The sequence below is a fragment of the Macrobrachium nipponense genome, chromosome 15, assembly GCF_015104395.2.
Source record: "Macrobrachium nipponense isolate FS-2020 chromosome 15, ASM1510439v2, whole genome shotgun sequence".
Lineage (NCBI taxonomy): Eukaryota > Metazoa > Arthropoda > Malacostraca > Decapoda > Palaemonidae > Macrobrachium > Macrobrachium nipponense.
In genome coordinates this window covers 75,089,596-75,103,484 of record NC_087208.1, presented here as the reverse complement: position 1 = coordinate 75,103,484, position 13,889 = coordinate 75,089,596, and the positions used below count along the sequence as shown (strand labels likewise).

Genomic DNA, 13,889 nt, shown 5'->3' with positions numbered 1-13,889 from the left:
TGCTTGAAGCTCCAAGGTGCCTTCAAACAGAATGGTAAGAAGACTTCCTCCATCTGCTGATGGACATACCAAGACAACCAAGAACACAATGGCTATTTTCATCAGGCAGTGGCCTCCCTTCATCTTCACAGGTAGAGGCTGTCTGGCAGCTCCTTAGAAAGAGAGGTTTTTCAGAAATTGCTGTGGTCATCGCCATACCCCTCAGGCCATCTTCCCTTGGTTGGTACCAGGGAAAATGAGAGGTGTTCCTTCATTGGTGCAGAGGGAAGGCTTTCCATCCCTCCAAAATGTCTTGAGGGATGTGGCAGAATCCCCCCTCTTCCTGCATCAGGAGGAGCACCTTTCTGTGTCTGCTGTTATGCGGTGTACCGACTGCCAAATTTCAAGGGATTATAGAATTTTAGGTATTAACAGTTTTCAACTGTTTTATGTCTAAGTAAACATATCCTGAAGCAATAATGCTAAAACAAAATTTTTAGATGGTTTATTGACAATTTTGATCATCGCTTGTATGACTGTGAACCACAAATTGTAACAAAAAAGACTTGTACAAAATATCTGTATGAATATATTCAGGGTAAGATCAAGTAAGTTATATGGGACATTGTTTTCAGTGTAAATAAATACATATCTAGAAATGTAAATTGCTTGTATGGTACAAGCAGTCCCCAGTTATCGGCAAACTCAGTAAATGGTGATCTGGTTTTATGGGGATTGTCTAGTGCCATAAAATTGGCGATTTATGGCGCCACAATGGGGCGAGTTTTGGTTATCGTCACCATAAGGTGCCAATAATAGAGTTATGGTGCCATAATATACCTAACAGAGGCACCAGTAACTGGTTACAGGTAGTCCCTGATTATCGGCAGTCTTGGTTAATGGCCCTCCGGTTTTATGGCTCTTATCTAGCGTCAGACAATCGGCAATTTATGGCGCCATAAGGGCTGAGTTTCAGTTATCGGTGTCATAAGGTGCCGATAATAGAGTTATGGTGCCATAGCATACGTAACAAAGGTGCCATAAACCGGTTATCGGCGCCATAAATTCCCGGGTTCGGTTAATGGCAGTTTTTGCTTATCAGCACCCTCCCCAGAACAGAACCCCCACCGATAACTGGTGACTGCCTGTATTGGCACCATAACAGAAACTTTGCTCCACAAGTGCCATCAACTGAAACTCAGCACCATAAGCGCCATAAATCGCCAAGTTTTGGTTAATGGCAGTTTTCGCTTATGAGCACCCTGCCGAGAACGGAACCCCCGCTGATAACCAGGGGCTGCCTGTACTGTGAACGAAAAAATTTTAAAAATGTAAAAGAAGTCTATTAACAAGGATCAAGTTTGAGTTATACACTGTTTTGGACTGCTTTATGTGTAAATAAACTTATTGCTAAAAAAAATATTTTAGATTGGTCATAGACAATTTTGTGCATCCCTTGTATGGCAGTGTGACAATTTGTATTAAAAAAAGTATGTACAAGAGGAAAAATTTATTCAAAAATAATTGTCACCAACTAAAATATCCCATTCTCTCTATGGGATGTGTCAGAGAAAACATATTACGTATATGATATAGGGATAATTTCCTCAAGATGTCATGATTCTCTCAGGATTTTTGAAAGTCCAAAAATTCTAATTGTTTTGCTTGTTTTCTCAAACCTTACTTTTTTCAAAACTAAATGATTTTCTCTCCAAGAAGACAACCAAATTCAATGAAAATCACTTTTCTGTGCAATTTTTAATTTGGCAAATAATTTTTGAAAAAGTAACAATTTTTTTTCAACTAAAACATTTGAACTTAAAAATAACTTATACATACAGTGTGTAATAACATTGTATGTTGGGAATTATATAAAAATAACCTATACATACAGTGTACAATAACATTTTATGTAGAGAATTATCTATTAAGATTTTTCAATTGAGCAGTAGGTCTTGAAAACCATGTGTAATCCCAGTGAACATAATGAAAACTAAGCTCTTATTTACTTAGAAATGTTATAGGGTTACCCTTTATTGAATGTAAAAACTATAACAAACTCGATGAATGTAAAATTTATTGTCAAAATCTTGTAAATGAATTGATAAAAAATCTGAAGTGGCAGACTTGCAACAGTATATTAAAGTTAGCCCCCCATAGCTTTAAGATTATTATTGCTCAGTACAACTCAACCAGTGTAAAATGGATGTTATATAGTAATTTTAAAGAGGTTTTGTAAAGAACTTAAAATGTACCCCAGGGAAGTTGACAAGTTTCTCCTTAATTTTGCATCTCTTAACATGTACACTTACATCTTGGAACCACTTGACTCAGTTCAGTTATAACCTTGTTGTTTGTTGCTGCTTAAACTGTACATTATTTCTATTTTTGGCTTGTAAATATACCTGTTTGAAAGTAGTATGTATAATTGAAAGTATGTATAATGCTATAATATGTAATTAATATAGGTATTTAAAGTAATTATTATTATGATTTACTGAATAAAGTAGACCTACTTGAGATAAAATACATACTCCCCATTTATAATCAGGCAAGGAGTGTATGACATATCTTGCTATTTAAAAATATACTATGTATATAGTATATATTACTTGAAAACTGTTTTTAAAAATTTAGTTTTACCTTGGCTCTAATTAAAAGAACTTTTCACAAGGAAGTTGATGGTAAAAAATGAATAACAGCATCTTAATTTTTTGTATGCACTTGTGGAGCAAGACATAAATATGATGCATTAAAAAATTAGCAGGTCATGCTACTAGTTTTCATTGTCAACAGATTAATATACGTACACTTCTTGAATGTTTCTTAATGAAGTAGTTTTGCTAGAAAAACTTTCATTTGGCCTAAAGCTATAGAAAAGTTTGGCGTAAAGGTAATGATTAAAAGTTTTGGCAGATTAAGCTCAATTTGCATTAATTATTTTCTGGCAATTCAGGAACAAGTAAGTATGACTGGTATTTCATAGGGATTTTCATATTCCCATGTTTCCTCTTTTTCCATGCTATCCAAGGCTAAAGTCAGAAGAGCCAGATATCAAAGTGCATCATCGGTGGTAAGCCGCCTCTCAAGGTGTAATTCTATGCATGCACTATTTACATATCCAAAGATTTTATGATTTTGCAGTGTTTTAAAGCTACTGGGATCATCACAAGCTATTTTTCTGAAAGGTGTCGGTATCCCAGCTTGGGACTTTAAGCCTCCAAATACCTATCCTCTTGGGTGATTCAGAATAAACAGCCAAGTATTACAGCTCTAGGTTGTTTACTTGAACTTGAGTTAAAGTGATATTCTCAAGAGGATCTGTTGATAGACTTTTATTATGTTGATTCCTGGATTAGCACTATGTACAACCAAAGAGACAGGAGTGGCTTGAAGTGTTCTGCTTTAAAGTCTGCACATGTGTGTAAAAGAAAAAATGAGGAATGCACAAATACTTGAATCAACAAGATTTATTTTGTAAATGGTGAATTGGTTACTATCTGCCTGCATTAGATTGGCTAATATGGTTTTGAATAAAAGCAAAAAGAACATACCAGTTGTTTAATAGTACATAGTTCAACTCTTAAATGTTCTCAGGGTACAAGAACATAGAACTTTACAACATGTTCCATCTTTAATATTTAGCTAATGTAATTTTGATTTATGGAATGCATTTAACAGGTTCCATCTCCATTCCTTTTGCTAAAGTAATTTTGATTTAAAGCAGACAGTATGTTGATGCAGCTTTGCATTAAAAATTATTCCCAAGTAGAAAGAATGAGAGTATATAATTTTGATTTTCAACAGGGTCATTCTAGTTTTGTGACTCACTTGGATTGGTCCGCTGACAGTCAGTTCCTTCAGACAAATTCTGGCGATTACGAGCTACTTTTCTGTAAGTTCATGCTATGTGTTTTAATTAATTTAATGAATTGTAAATAGTGTTATGTACAACTGACTTTTCTAAGCTGGTACACTAAAATCAGTATCAAATTTGTTTTATCAAAGAGTAGCTTTACTATTAGAACTTTTTAAGGAAATGCATTCTGTGAGCTAATTAGATTTAACATTATCAGGGAATGCTGGTCTTTGCCGTCAAATTGCACAAACGTCTCAGATGAGGGATGTTGAATGGGCCACCCAGTCTTGCACTCTTACATTTGCTACATTAGGTATCTGGCCAGAAGGTACTGATGGAACAGATATCAATACTTGTGCCAAGGCAAATCAGATGGACTTGTTGGCAACTGGAGACGATTTTGGCAAGATAAAATTGTTTGCTAGTCCAGCTTGTCAACAAAGAGTAAGTGTGTTATCTGTTAATAGTACCAGTGCATCAAGACTTACTTTTTTCTGATCACTGATATTAGAAATTTTACATATATTTAATTATCTTCATTATTCATTTAGTAAATTTTAATGCAGCTTGTAATTGTGATGTGTCACATGTTTTATTCTTTGAATATTTGAACAATTCTTTACTTTCTCTTTCCAGTCAAGAGAAATAATTTTCATTTGCTTTTAACTAAAGTAATATCTTAATTTACCGCTTTTCTCTTCATGGTTCAGTTTTTTTCAGTATTTTGTAATTCATACATTCCTAAAGGATTCATCCCAAAGACACTGAATTGACTCGGACAGTCCCCAGTTATTGACGGACTTGGTAATCGGCGATCCGATTTTATGCGGCTTGTCTAGTGCTGTAAAATCGGCAATTTATGGCGCCATAATGGGCCAAGTTCTGGTTATTGGTGCCATAAGTGCCAATATGGAATTATGGTGCTATAACGTATCACCAAGTTTTGGTTAATGGCGGTTTTCTCTTATCGACACCCCCCCGAGAATGGAACCCCACCGATAACTGGGGACTGCCTGTATTACATAAGTTTCTGATGGAAGGAATGGCCTGGTGTGAAATTATAATAAGAAAAACAAATTATTTATTAAAATTAGAGTTACAATCAGAAATACTATCTTTACTTACCATAAGGAGAGTGATCCAATGCCCAATATTCAACATGCCTTACATAGGATCAGCCTCCTGAAGTTCTTTTATAGTTTGTGACAGGGGAGTTAGTTGTTCCTAAGGTGATATGAACCTATGCATTAAAAAATATAGTATTACAGCACATGTCAGACTTTGGGTGAGTACTAACTAAAAAACTAAAGCCTATCAGGTAGGCAGAGGCACCACCCTAACCACTACTGGCCTATTTGTCCAGTGTGTTTCAAGCCGTGTTCGCATAAGATTGTTCGTGCATGTGTGGATATGCCTTGTGTGTTTTTCACCTTGTGTATTTTTCACCTTGTGTATGAAAATGGAGTTTTTATTATAAAATTAATATTAATAATATCTACCTGAATAATTTATCTAGCCTTAAATCCCCAAAAACCGCACCAAAATTTACCACATTGGCAACCCTGTTACCTCCTATTCTGTCCGCCAGATGGCAACATTGTCGTAGACAGGTACAAAACCTTCCCTTCAAAATCAGTTGTGATAGGCAGATCGTGGGGTAGGATGGGTGGGACTAGATAAATTATACAGGTAAGTATTATTAATATTAATTTTATAATAAAAATTCCATATTAATAAACACCTTAATATAATTTATCTAGCCCGATTAACCACATTGAAAAGGAGGAGGGAATCTGAGTACAATTTCCCTTTCGGGCAGAATAGGACATAAAACAATCAAAGAAATATATATCATAGGCAGTTAAAAACTCAACCCGAGGTCTAAGATACTAAGAACTCAAAGTCTCCTACCATAATGCCGTAGAACTGCGGTAGTAAAGGACAAGGAGTAAGTGTATAGTCAGTCTGTCTGTACTAAAGTCAGGTGACCGACCAGGTGACCAGTCAGACAAAATGAGGACAGCAAGACTGCACCCCGATGACTTTATCAAGCACTACAACGACACCTGCTCTCTCACGAATGTCTGGCACCAAGAGAGAGGATTGGGTATTGACAACTCTTTCCCTGAAGGATGAGTGCCTGGACTGCTTGGGCGATTCAAAGCTAAGCAAACATTGGGGGTGTATCAACGAGTGCCGGCAGTCCAACCTGGTCTCATGTTAAACGATCATTGGAGGGTGTATCAACGCAACCGACATCGTCAACAAGAAACTCAGGGCTACTAAATGTCGCCTGATCTCGCACGAGTGTCTGACTCCAAGAAAACAGGTGAGACAAAAAGTAGATGGTGAACGAGTCACTAGATGACAGCAGACGATCCATCGACTAATTCCTATCCAGAAGGACAATGGAAGAAGCGTGAGTCGTCAGGACAAGCGAACCAATGGCTAGTTAGGTCGGCATCGACTTTGGGAGAAATATAGTCGCCAGTGCCAACAACTCAGTGGCTGATCCCATGTCACACTGACAATGGAAGCAGCATGAGTTGTCAAGCAGCTAGTCCTTGTCATCAATAACATCTAAATACCAAACTGCCTAATTCCCATTATAACTAAACCAAAAACTGCCATAAGTTATAATGTAAAAAAAAAAAAATAAAAAAAAATAAAAATAATAATAATATACAGGTAGCAACCAAACGTAAAACAGGAAGACTACCTAATTCTCCTGTCTGACGACCTGTCCTGCCATCACCAATAGGCCCAAGGAACGAAGGTCGCCTAGAACTAGAGAAATATCCCTCAAGTAAAAGGAGGCAAAAACAAAATTAGAACACCAAGTCGCCGCCTCAAGCACCTTGGCGAATGAGACGTTCTTCATAAAAGCTACTGATGTAGCAACTGCTCTAATACTGTGTGCACTCGGCGTCCGACCCTCACAGGCAGCCGAACCACCAGTTTTAATAATAAGATCTCTGAGAAAAAAAAAAGGATACACCATTCTTTGATATAGGTCTCTTGACATTTCGGGGTGAAACAAACAGATGACAGGGACGACCCTGAATGTCCTTTGTCCGGCGTAAATAGCATGAGAGTGCCATAACAGGGCAAAGAACTAATTCCTCATTTAAATTACCGACAAAGCCGACCAGCGACTTCAGCAGGAAAGACCTGGGAATGGGATTATCAGACTATTCAGTCTTTGTGACATTCGGGAAGGTATGACAAAATCATGTCTTGTCTAGATCTGGCAACCAGAAAAGAGAGTGCTTGCAATTCACCTACCCTCTGGGCTGTAGCCAGTGAGACAAGGAAGAGTGTCTTAGAAGAGAGGTCCCTAAAATCGGCCATATTCAAAGGCTCAAATGGAGGGAACCTTAAGACTTTAAGGACTTTATTAATGTCCCATGTCGGAGGAGAACACTGCAGACTGGGTCGGCCAACTGTCGCGCCACTCTGGAGGAGAACCCTTCGTGCTTGGAGAATCTCCTGACAGTCTCCAGGCATGAAGCTGAGCATGTGGAGCCTCTGATGGAACCGATGAAAATGGGGTGGTTTGAGAAGATCTGGTGTGTCTGTCAGACAAATGGGGGGCTCCACCAGAGCTTCCAGTAGGTCGGGAAACCACTCCTTTTGTGGCCAGAAGGGGGCAATCAAGGTGAGATCCAGACGCTTGGTTGCCCTCACTTTGTTGAGGACTGACCTCACCAGAGCGAAAGGAGGAAATGCATAGGCTTAAGGCCCTCCCAGTCCTGCAAAAGAGCATCTGTCCGGGCACTCTGAGGAGTCTGATAAGAGGCAAAGAAGATCTGGCACCTAGAATTCAGTGGGGTGGCAAACAGATCGATTATGACAGGCCACTTCTTCCTGAGGCTGTTGAAGACTTCCTGGCAAAGTGTCCATTCCGACCCTTGAACTTCGTTTGGTCTCGACAAGGCGTCTGCTAAGACGTTGTGATGGCCCAGGGTAAACTGAGGGACCAATGTAATCCCCGTCTTCTGCCCAACACAGGATTGGTCGTGCTTCTTGAGTGAGAAGGTCCGACTGTGTGCCACCTTGGTTTCTTAAGTACGAGACTGCTGTGGAGTTGTTGACGAAGATCGCGACAACTGACTCCAACAGTTGATCCTGAAATGAAAGAAGGCCTAGGTACACTGCCCTTAGTTCCTTGCAATTTATTGACATGATCCTGTCTTCCTCTTACCAAAGGCCCAAAGCGGCTTTGGAGCCCAGGTGCGCACCCCAACCTTGATCAGAGGCGTCTGACCAAAACATTAGGTCCGGCGGAACTGAAAGAAGAGATGTCCCTGACTTGAGGCGGTGAACTTGCATCCACCAATGGAGATCCTTCCGACATTGTGGAGAGGAGGTGACTATCGTGTCCTCGGACACGAAATCCCACGACTGGCGAAGTGTCGGCTGAAGGGACCTCATTCTGAGACTGCCTCCGGGAACCAGTTGGATGAGGGATGACAAATGGCCCAGGAGAGTCCTCCAAAGAGAAACTGGCTGCATTATGTAGGACAAAAATTCTTCGACCAGACTTAGAAGCTTGTCTATCCATTTTGGAGCGGGAGAAGCCCTCAAAATCTGGGAATTCAAAACAATCCCCAGATAAGTCATGATCTGGCAAGGGATTAGACTGGACTTGTTGAAGTTGATATGAATGCCCAACTCGACACAAAGAGACAGAACTATCTCCCTCGACCGGAGACATTTCTCTAAGAGATTCGGCCTGGACTAACCAATCGTCCAGATACCGAAGCATCCTTACATTTAACTGATGCAGAATAGCCGAAACAAATGGTCTTGAACTGGGAAAACTCCCAAGTTCGTGAAAAAACAAAGGTAAGGTCTGCTCTTCGGATGGATGGGGATTTGCAGATAAGCATCCTGTAGATCGATGGAAATCATCCAGTCGCCCATCCTGACGGATGAATGAACAGTCTGAAATGTCTCCATCCGGAACAAGACTTTAGAATGAACTTGTTCAAGACCGAAAGATCTATGATGGCGCCAGGCACCCGAGGCCTTTAGAACTACAACACCGGTGAGTGAAACCCGGGAGGAGGAGGAGCTCGCTCTATGGCATCCTTCTCCAAGAGAGCCGAAAGCTCCTTCTCCAAGGCTTGACCCCTGATTGAGTGAGAGGAATAACTGCTGAACTCGAGAGGACAATTGGAAAGTGGAGGTCTCAAAACAAAAGGGATCTCGCAACCTACCTTCAGGACCTCCAACACCCAAGCATCCACTGCTCTCTCCTGCCAAGCTGACCAATGGCGAGAGAGACAAGCTTCTACTGCGGTCTCCGGGCGAGGTAATGACTCCTACTTCCGAAAATTCTTACGCAGAAGCGAGGAAGAAGAAGAAGGTGGTCCACCTGGAGGTTGAGCTCTTCCCCTGCCTTTAGAGCCATGCCAAGAACCTCTCCCGCGTTCCAAAGAGTGAGCACCAGAGGAGGAAGCTGAGGCGCCAGAAACCTGAGATGTACTCTGGAAAAACGAGCCAGAAGGAGATTGTTGGGCTGGAGCAGAAGGTGTAATTCTGGCACTAAACTTACGCTTACTCCTTGAAGGAACGGGAGGAAGACCAAAGGAAAAAGCCCTTGATAAGGCCCAGTGAGCTTGGGAAGAGGCATCACCTTGATGTTCCTTCAAAACCTCAGAAAGCACAGACATATCAAATAGGAAATCGCCAAAAGGAGAAGAGGACAACAAATGGTTTCTCTGAATCTCCGATACAGAGGAGGGTAACTGCGACAAATACAGGCTATGCCTTAGAGAAACAAGAAAGGCCTGCATTGAAGCGGCAAGCTTGTTCTGATGTACAGAAGCGATTGAAATAGACAAACAGAATTTCTCAAAAAGAGGAGCATCGGGAGGAACAAACCCGGAGTCCTTGATATACATTAAAAGACTTCCAAGGACCCACTTATTGAAGGATTGAGCTTCTTGTAAGGGGCTCATAACAGACTCCATGGCAATAACGTCTTCGATTGAGTCCGAGACCGAAGCCTTGGAAAGCAAAGGTTGACCCGAAAGTCAGACAAATTCAGGATTTGGTTTGGGGGGTTGAGAGAATGAAGTATCATCCACCACCTGAAAAACTCCTCTTTGGTGTCGTAGAAGAGAAGAGAGCTTCCTCTTCCCTTCCCCGATCACCTTTGAAAGTTTAGCGGCGACGTCCGCCCTCACTGTTGCGAACCTCTGAGCAAAGGAAAAACATAAAAAATTCCCACGACCTGGAAGGACCGTCAAGAAAAATCCCTTCTGTAATACAACGAGGCGGAGGCTGCTTCAGCTCTTTAGGCCTCGCCTGAGGAAGAAAACTCAAAATTAAATAAAGTTTCTTGAACTCGACAGCATGACCGCCGTTCAAAGAAACATCAATATCACACGAATCCACATCATCATCATCATCATTGTCAGATCCTAACACTTAATACCCCTCCCCCCTTCTCCTAAATAAGTGCCCTTTGGCACTGTTACGGGACTAACAGGGGACACATTGGGTAAAGAATCGCCAGGCACCTGCCCGGACCTTATACCCCCTAGGTCTTCGCCACGACGGGGTTCACAAGCCGGGGTATCTGTTGCACCATTACCCATGGTGCTGTCGACAGGTTCCTGATGAGGAGCTGAAAATGAATCTAAAAAGTGTGTTAGACATTCTAGTAAAAGCTTCTTCAAAATTCTCTGACAGCTTGTTAAACTTGGCTGAAATGTCTCTATTTAAACTAAGCTGTAATTTTTCAAACTTTTGTTTCCAACTAGTTTCCATGGCCAAAACCTTTGAATCATCATCAGAACGACTTCACTATTTACCGGTTGTACAGGTAGCAAAGCATCAATTAATTTGGCATCAGAATCACACGATACCGAAACCGAAGAGCCAGAACCATGAGCGCACAAATCAAGGAAATCATTAGATACAGGTCTAGCTACCGATTTCTTTTTCTCCTTAATAAATCTATTACGCTGCAAGATTCTTTGATGTTTCATATAGGCTAAGTCATCAAGTCTTCATCAGACCAAGGTTTACATAAGTCACAACGAGAAGTCAAGTCACAAACCTGTCCACGACAAAAGCTACAAATGTCATGGGGTTCATACTCCCTGTTACTCATCCTTGTCCCATAAGCCAGGCAATTCCTGATGTTGCTGGCAGAAGGAAGCATCGAATTATCTTGGCAATCCATTGCACTGTTGGACAGGTCACGTAATTCCGGGTCGCGCAAAAATTCGTAATATATAAATACCACAATAGAAATAAAAGTTAATTCACTATTTCGTGGATGTAATACGTGAGTGGCAATTAACATAGTCGCATTAACAATTAATGAGAGCTTTAAAGGCACAAAAAGGTTTAGGAAATTTATAAAGAGCGGCCGTGATGTAAACAACACGGGCGCTCGTTAACAACTGAATTTTTATTCAAGGGAAGGTTTTGTACCTGTCAACGACAGTGTTGCCAACTGGCGGACAGAACAGGAGGTAACAGGGTTGCCAATGTGGTAAATTTTGGTGCGGTTTTTGGGGATTTATGGCTAGATAAATTATATTAAGGTAATGTTTATTAATCTAAATTCTGTTTTTGGGTAGCCTTTATCTATTGTGTTGTTAATGCAAGGTGAATCTTGTATATTCTGAGAGATTTATTGGGGTTAATGTATGTTTTCAGTGTTCTTTGTCCACCTTGTGTGTACTGTTTGTGCAACCCCTTTTGTTCTCATTCTCATGATGGCTATGATGGAATGGAAACCTGAATTATGTCGGTTGGGAAAGAGAGACCTTCCAAGTTCATGTCACACCAGTTGTAGTAGATCCATAAGACTACATGTACAGAATGTGAAAGGTGGCCAAGTCTTTAGTGGAGTTTCCATGGAAATTGGCAAAGGAAACAAAAGGGAAATTTTTTTCATCAAGGGATCCATACCCTGAGCTGTCTTCTCAGACCACAAACTGGAGAGGTGGTAAGTCAAAATCTCAGGGGGATCCTTTGGGCTGAATTGGAGGCTTGCTTTTCAGAAGGATATTGCACTCATTTGTGGATGCAGTAATCTGGTGAATGCAACCTCAGCTTTTCACCTGCCCACTTTTTCATCCATGGAGCTAGCCTTGGGTACTGCTCTTGAGGCAAAACCATTGATTAGATTGTCTTGCTTATGGAATTTTGGGAGAGATGAACGCCTTGATCTGCGGGTCCTGGAGTTTACTGGCCTCCAGTAGCCTGAGAATGCCCTGATCTGTGGGTCATGGAGTTCACTTGCCTCTAGAGACTGAGCAAACTCCTAACCCTGTCACCTTCACAACTGTGGAGGTTTCACACCCTGGAGGATGCATAGGTTTCTCTCTGGTTGGATGCATTAAGTCTGCCAGCTAATTTCCCCCTGGTAAGACTGTCTGGAGGGCTTCTCCATCAATGTTGTTGAGGCCAAACATGTGGATGAACTCTTACAAATTATGCCTTGACAGGTATTACGTCCTCAGAAGAGAGAGCGATGCACAGTAGATTGTTGGTGGCAGGAGCTAGGGGCTCCTGCTACCAGGAATCCAACCAGTGGTCAACACTGGTTCTTCAAAATAGAGTATATGCTTCATTTTCTAGTCAGGTAGTCCATAAGAGTAGTTTCTTACAGTGGAACAGTTCTTTTTAAACTAGCCTCCATGCTTTCCACTAGGAAAGGTAAACACTATGGTTGAGCTTTGATTCCAAGGACTCCCTCTTCAATGCACCTATCATTAAAGCTTTGGGTTCAGCAAAGCCCTTGTTGCCTGGGGTGCAGAGGAAGCCCTAGCTTCAGAAAGCCAGACATGAGCCGCATTCTTCTTCCTCTTATAGGAAGGGTAGGGAGTATTTCTCAGCTCTTTCATACTCCCTTCTCTGGCCCCAATCTGCATTAGTTAACTACCTACCAAGATTAAATGTCCACTGCAGCTTGCACTAAAGGATGACCTATATATGAAAGGCTGTGGTTTATATACCTAGGAAATATACTAATTGCTTCAAAAATTAATTTTTTGTACAAACCCATTACATCTTGAGTTCCCTCAAAGTAAAGTGTAACTAAGACATTACAGGAGGACTTGACATACTCAGTGAACACCTCTCTCAGATCTTTATTGGGACAAGGTGGTGTGACTGGGACCTGTTGTGTGAAGGAAATGCAACATATGGATATGGATGAAAAATTAGCTGTATTATGTAAAATTGTTTTAAATGTAATTTACAGGCAGTCCCCGGGTTACGACGGGGGTTCCGTTCTTGAGACGCGTTGTAACCCGAAAATCGTCGTAAGCCGGAACATCACCAAAAATCCTAAGAAAACCTTACTTTTAATGCTTTGGGTGCATTAAAAGCTATGTAAACTGCATTCTTATTGCATTTTGCATAAAACAAAACTTAAAATATTGATTATTTTGCATTTTGGTGTCATATTTCTTCTGCCAGATGAGCATTGTAGGCGTTGTAACCCTGGAAATAATTTCTGATTAATATAATTGAAAAGCACCTTAACCTCGGAATGTCGTAAGCCGAACCCGTCGTAACCCGGGGACTGCCTTATTCATTATTTTTACTCACATGTTCAAATTTATTTTCAGGCTCGATGTCTTGAATATGGTGGCCACAGTAGTCATGTTACAGCAGTAGGTTTCTTGCAAGATGACTCACGAATGATCTCCACTGGAGGCAGAGACACAGCAGTCATGCAGTGGGTTGTTTCTTCCAACTCCTCCTCCTCGCATCGTTGAAGGAGACGGGAGGCAGTGTTGAAGAAAACATCATTTTAATTTCAAATGCCTTGAAAATACAGTAATAGGGGAAGTTATTAATTTTTACATTTAAAAATTATAAATTAAAATGATCAAAAAAAGCAGTATATGGTTGTGAATGTGAAGTGTATATGGTACAGGGTAACTGAAACTGAATGTATATGAATCTGAATTGTATACTGAATTGGAATTTATAAATCTCACTGTTAGTCTTGTCATTTAGTCTTCCTAATGTAATTGGTGAGGTCAAGAATTGAGTAATATTTTTTCTTCCCAGA

General features: G+C 40.7%; 1 protein-coding gene across 13 annotated transcripts in view; it reads left to right on the top strand.

The window, feature by feature from the left end:
- LOC135195068 (echinoderm microtubule-associated protein-like 2) overlaps positions 1-13,590 on the top strand; it is a 370,249-nt gene extending 356,659 nt beyond the window's left edge. For 10 of the 13 annotated variants that reach the window (XM_064221435.1, XM_064221438.1, XM_064221442.1 and 7 more), the window contains 4 exons: positions 3,011-3,052; positions 3,787-3,874; positions 4,056-4,282; positions 13,441-13,590. In XM_064221435.1, coding sequence (XP_064077505.1) covers positions 3,011-3,052; positions 3,787-3,874; positions 4,056-4,282; positions 13,441-13,590 — 507 coding nt within the window. The remainder of the gene's footprint in view (positions 1-3,010; positions 3,053-3,786; positions 3,875-4,055; positions 4,283-13,440) is intronic. The other 3 variants (XM_064221440.1, XM_064221443.1, XM_064221432.1) reach the window with 1 other exon arrangement.
- The last annotated feature ends 299 nt before the right edge of the window (positions 13,591-13,889 follow it).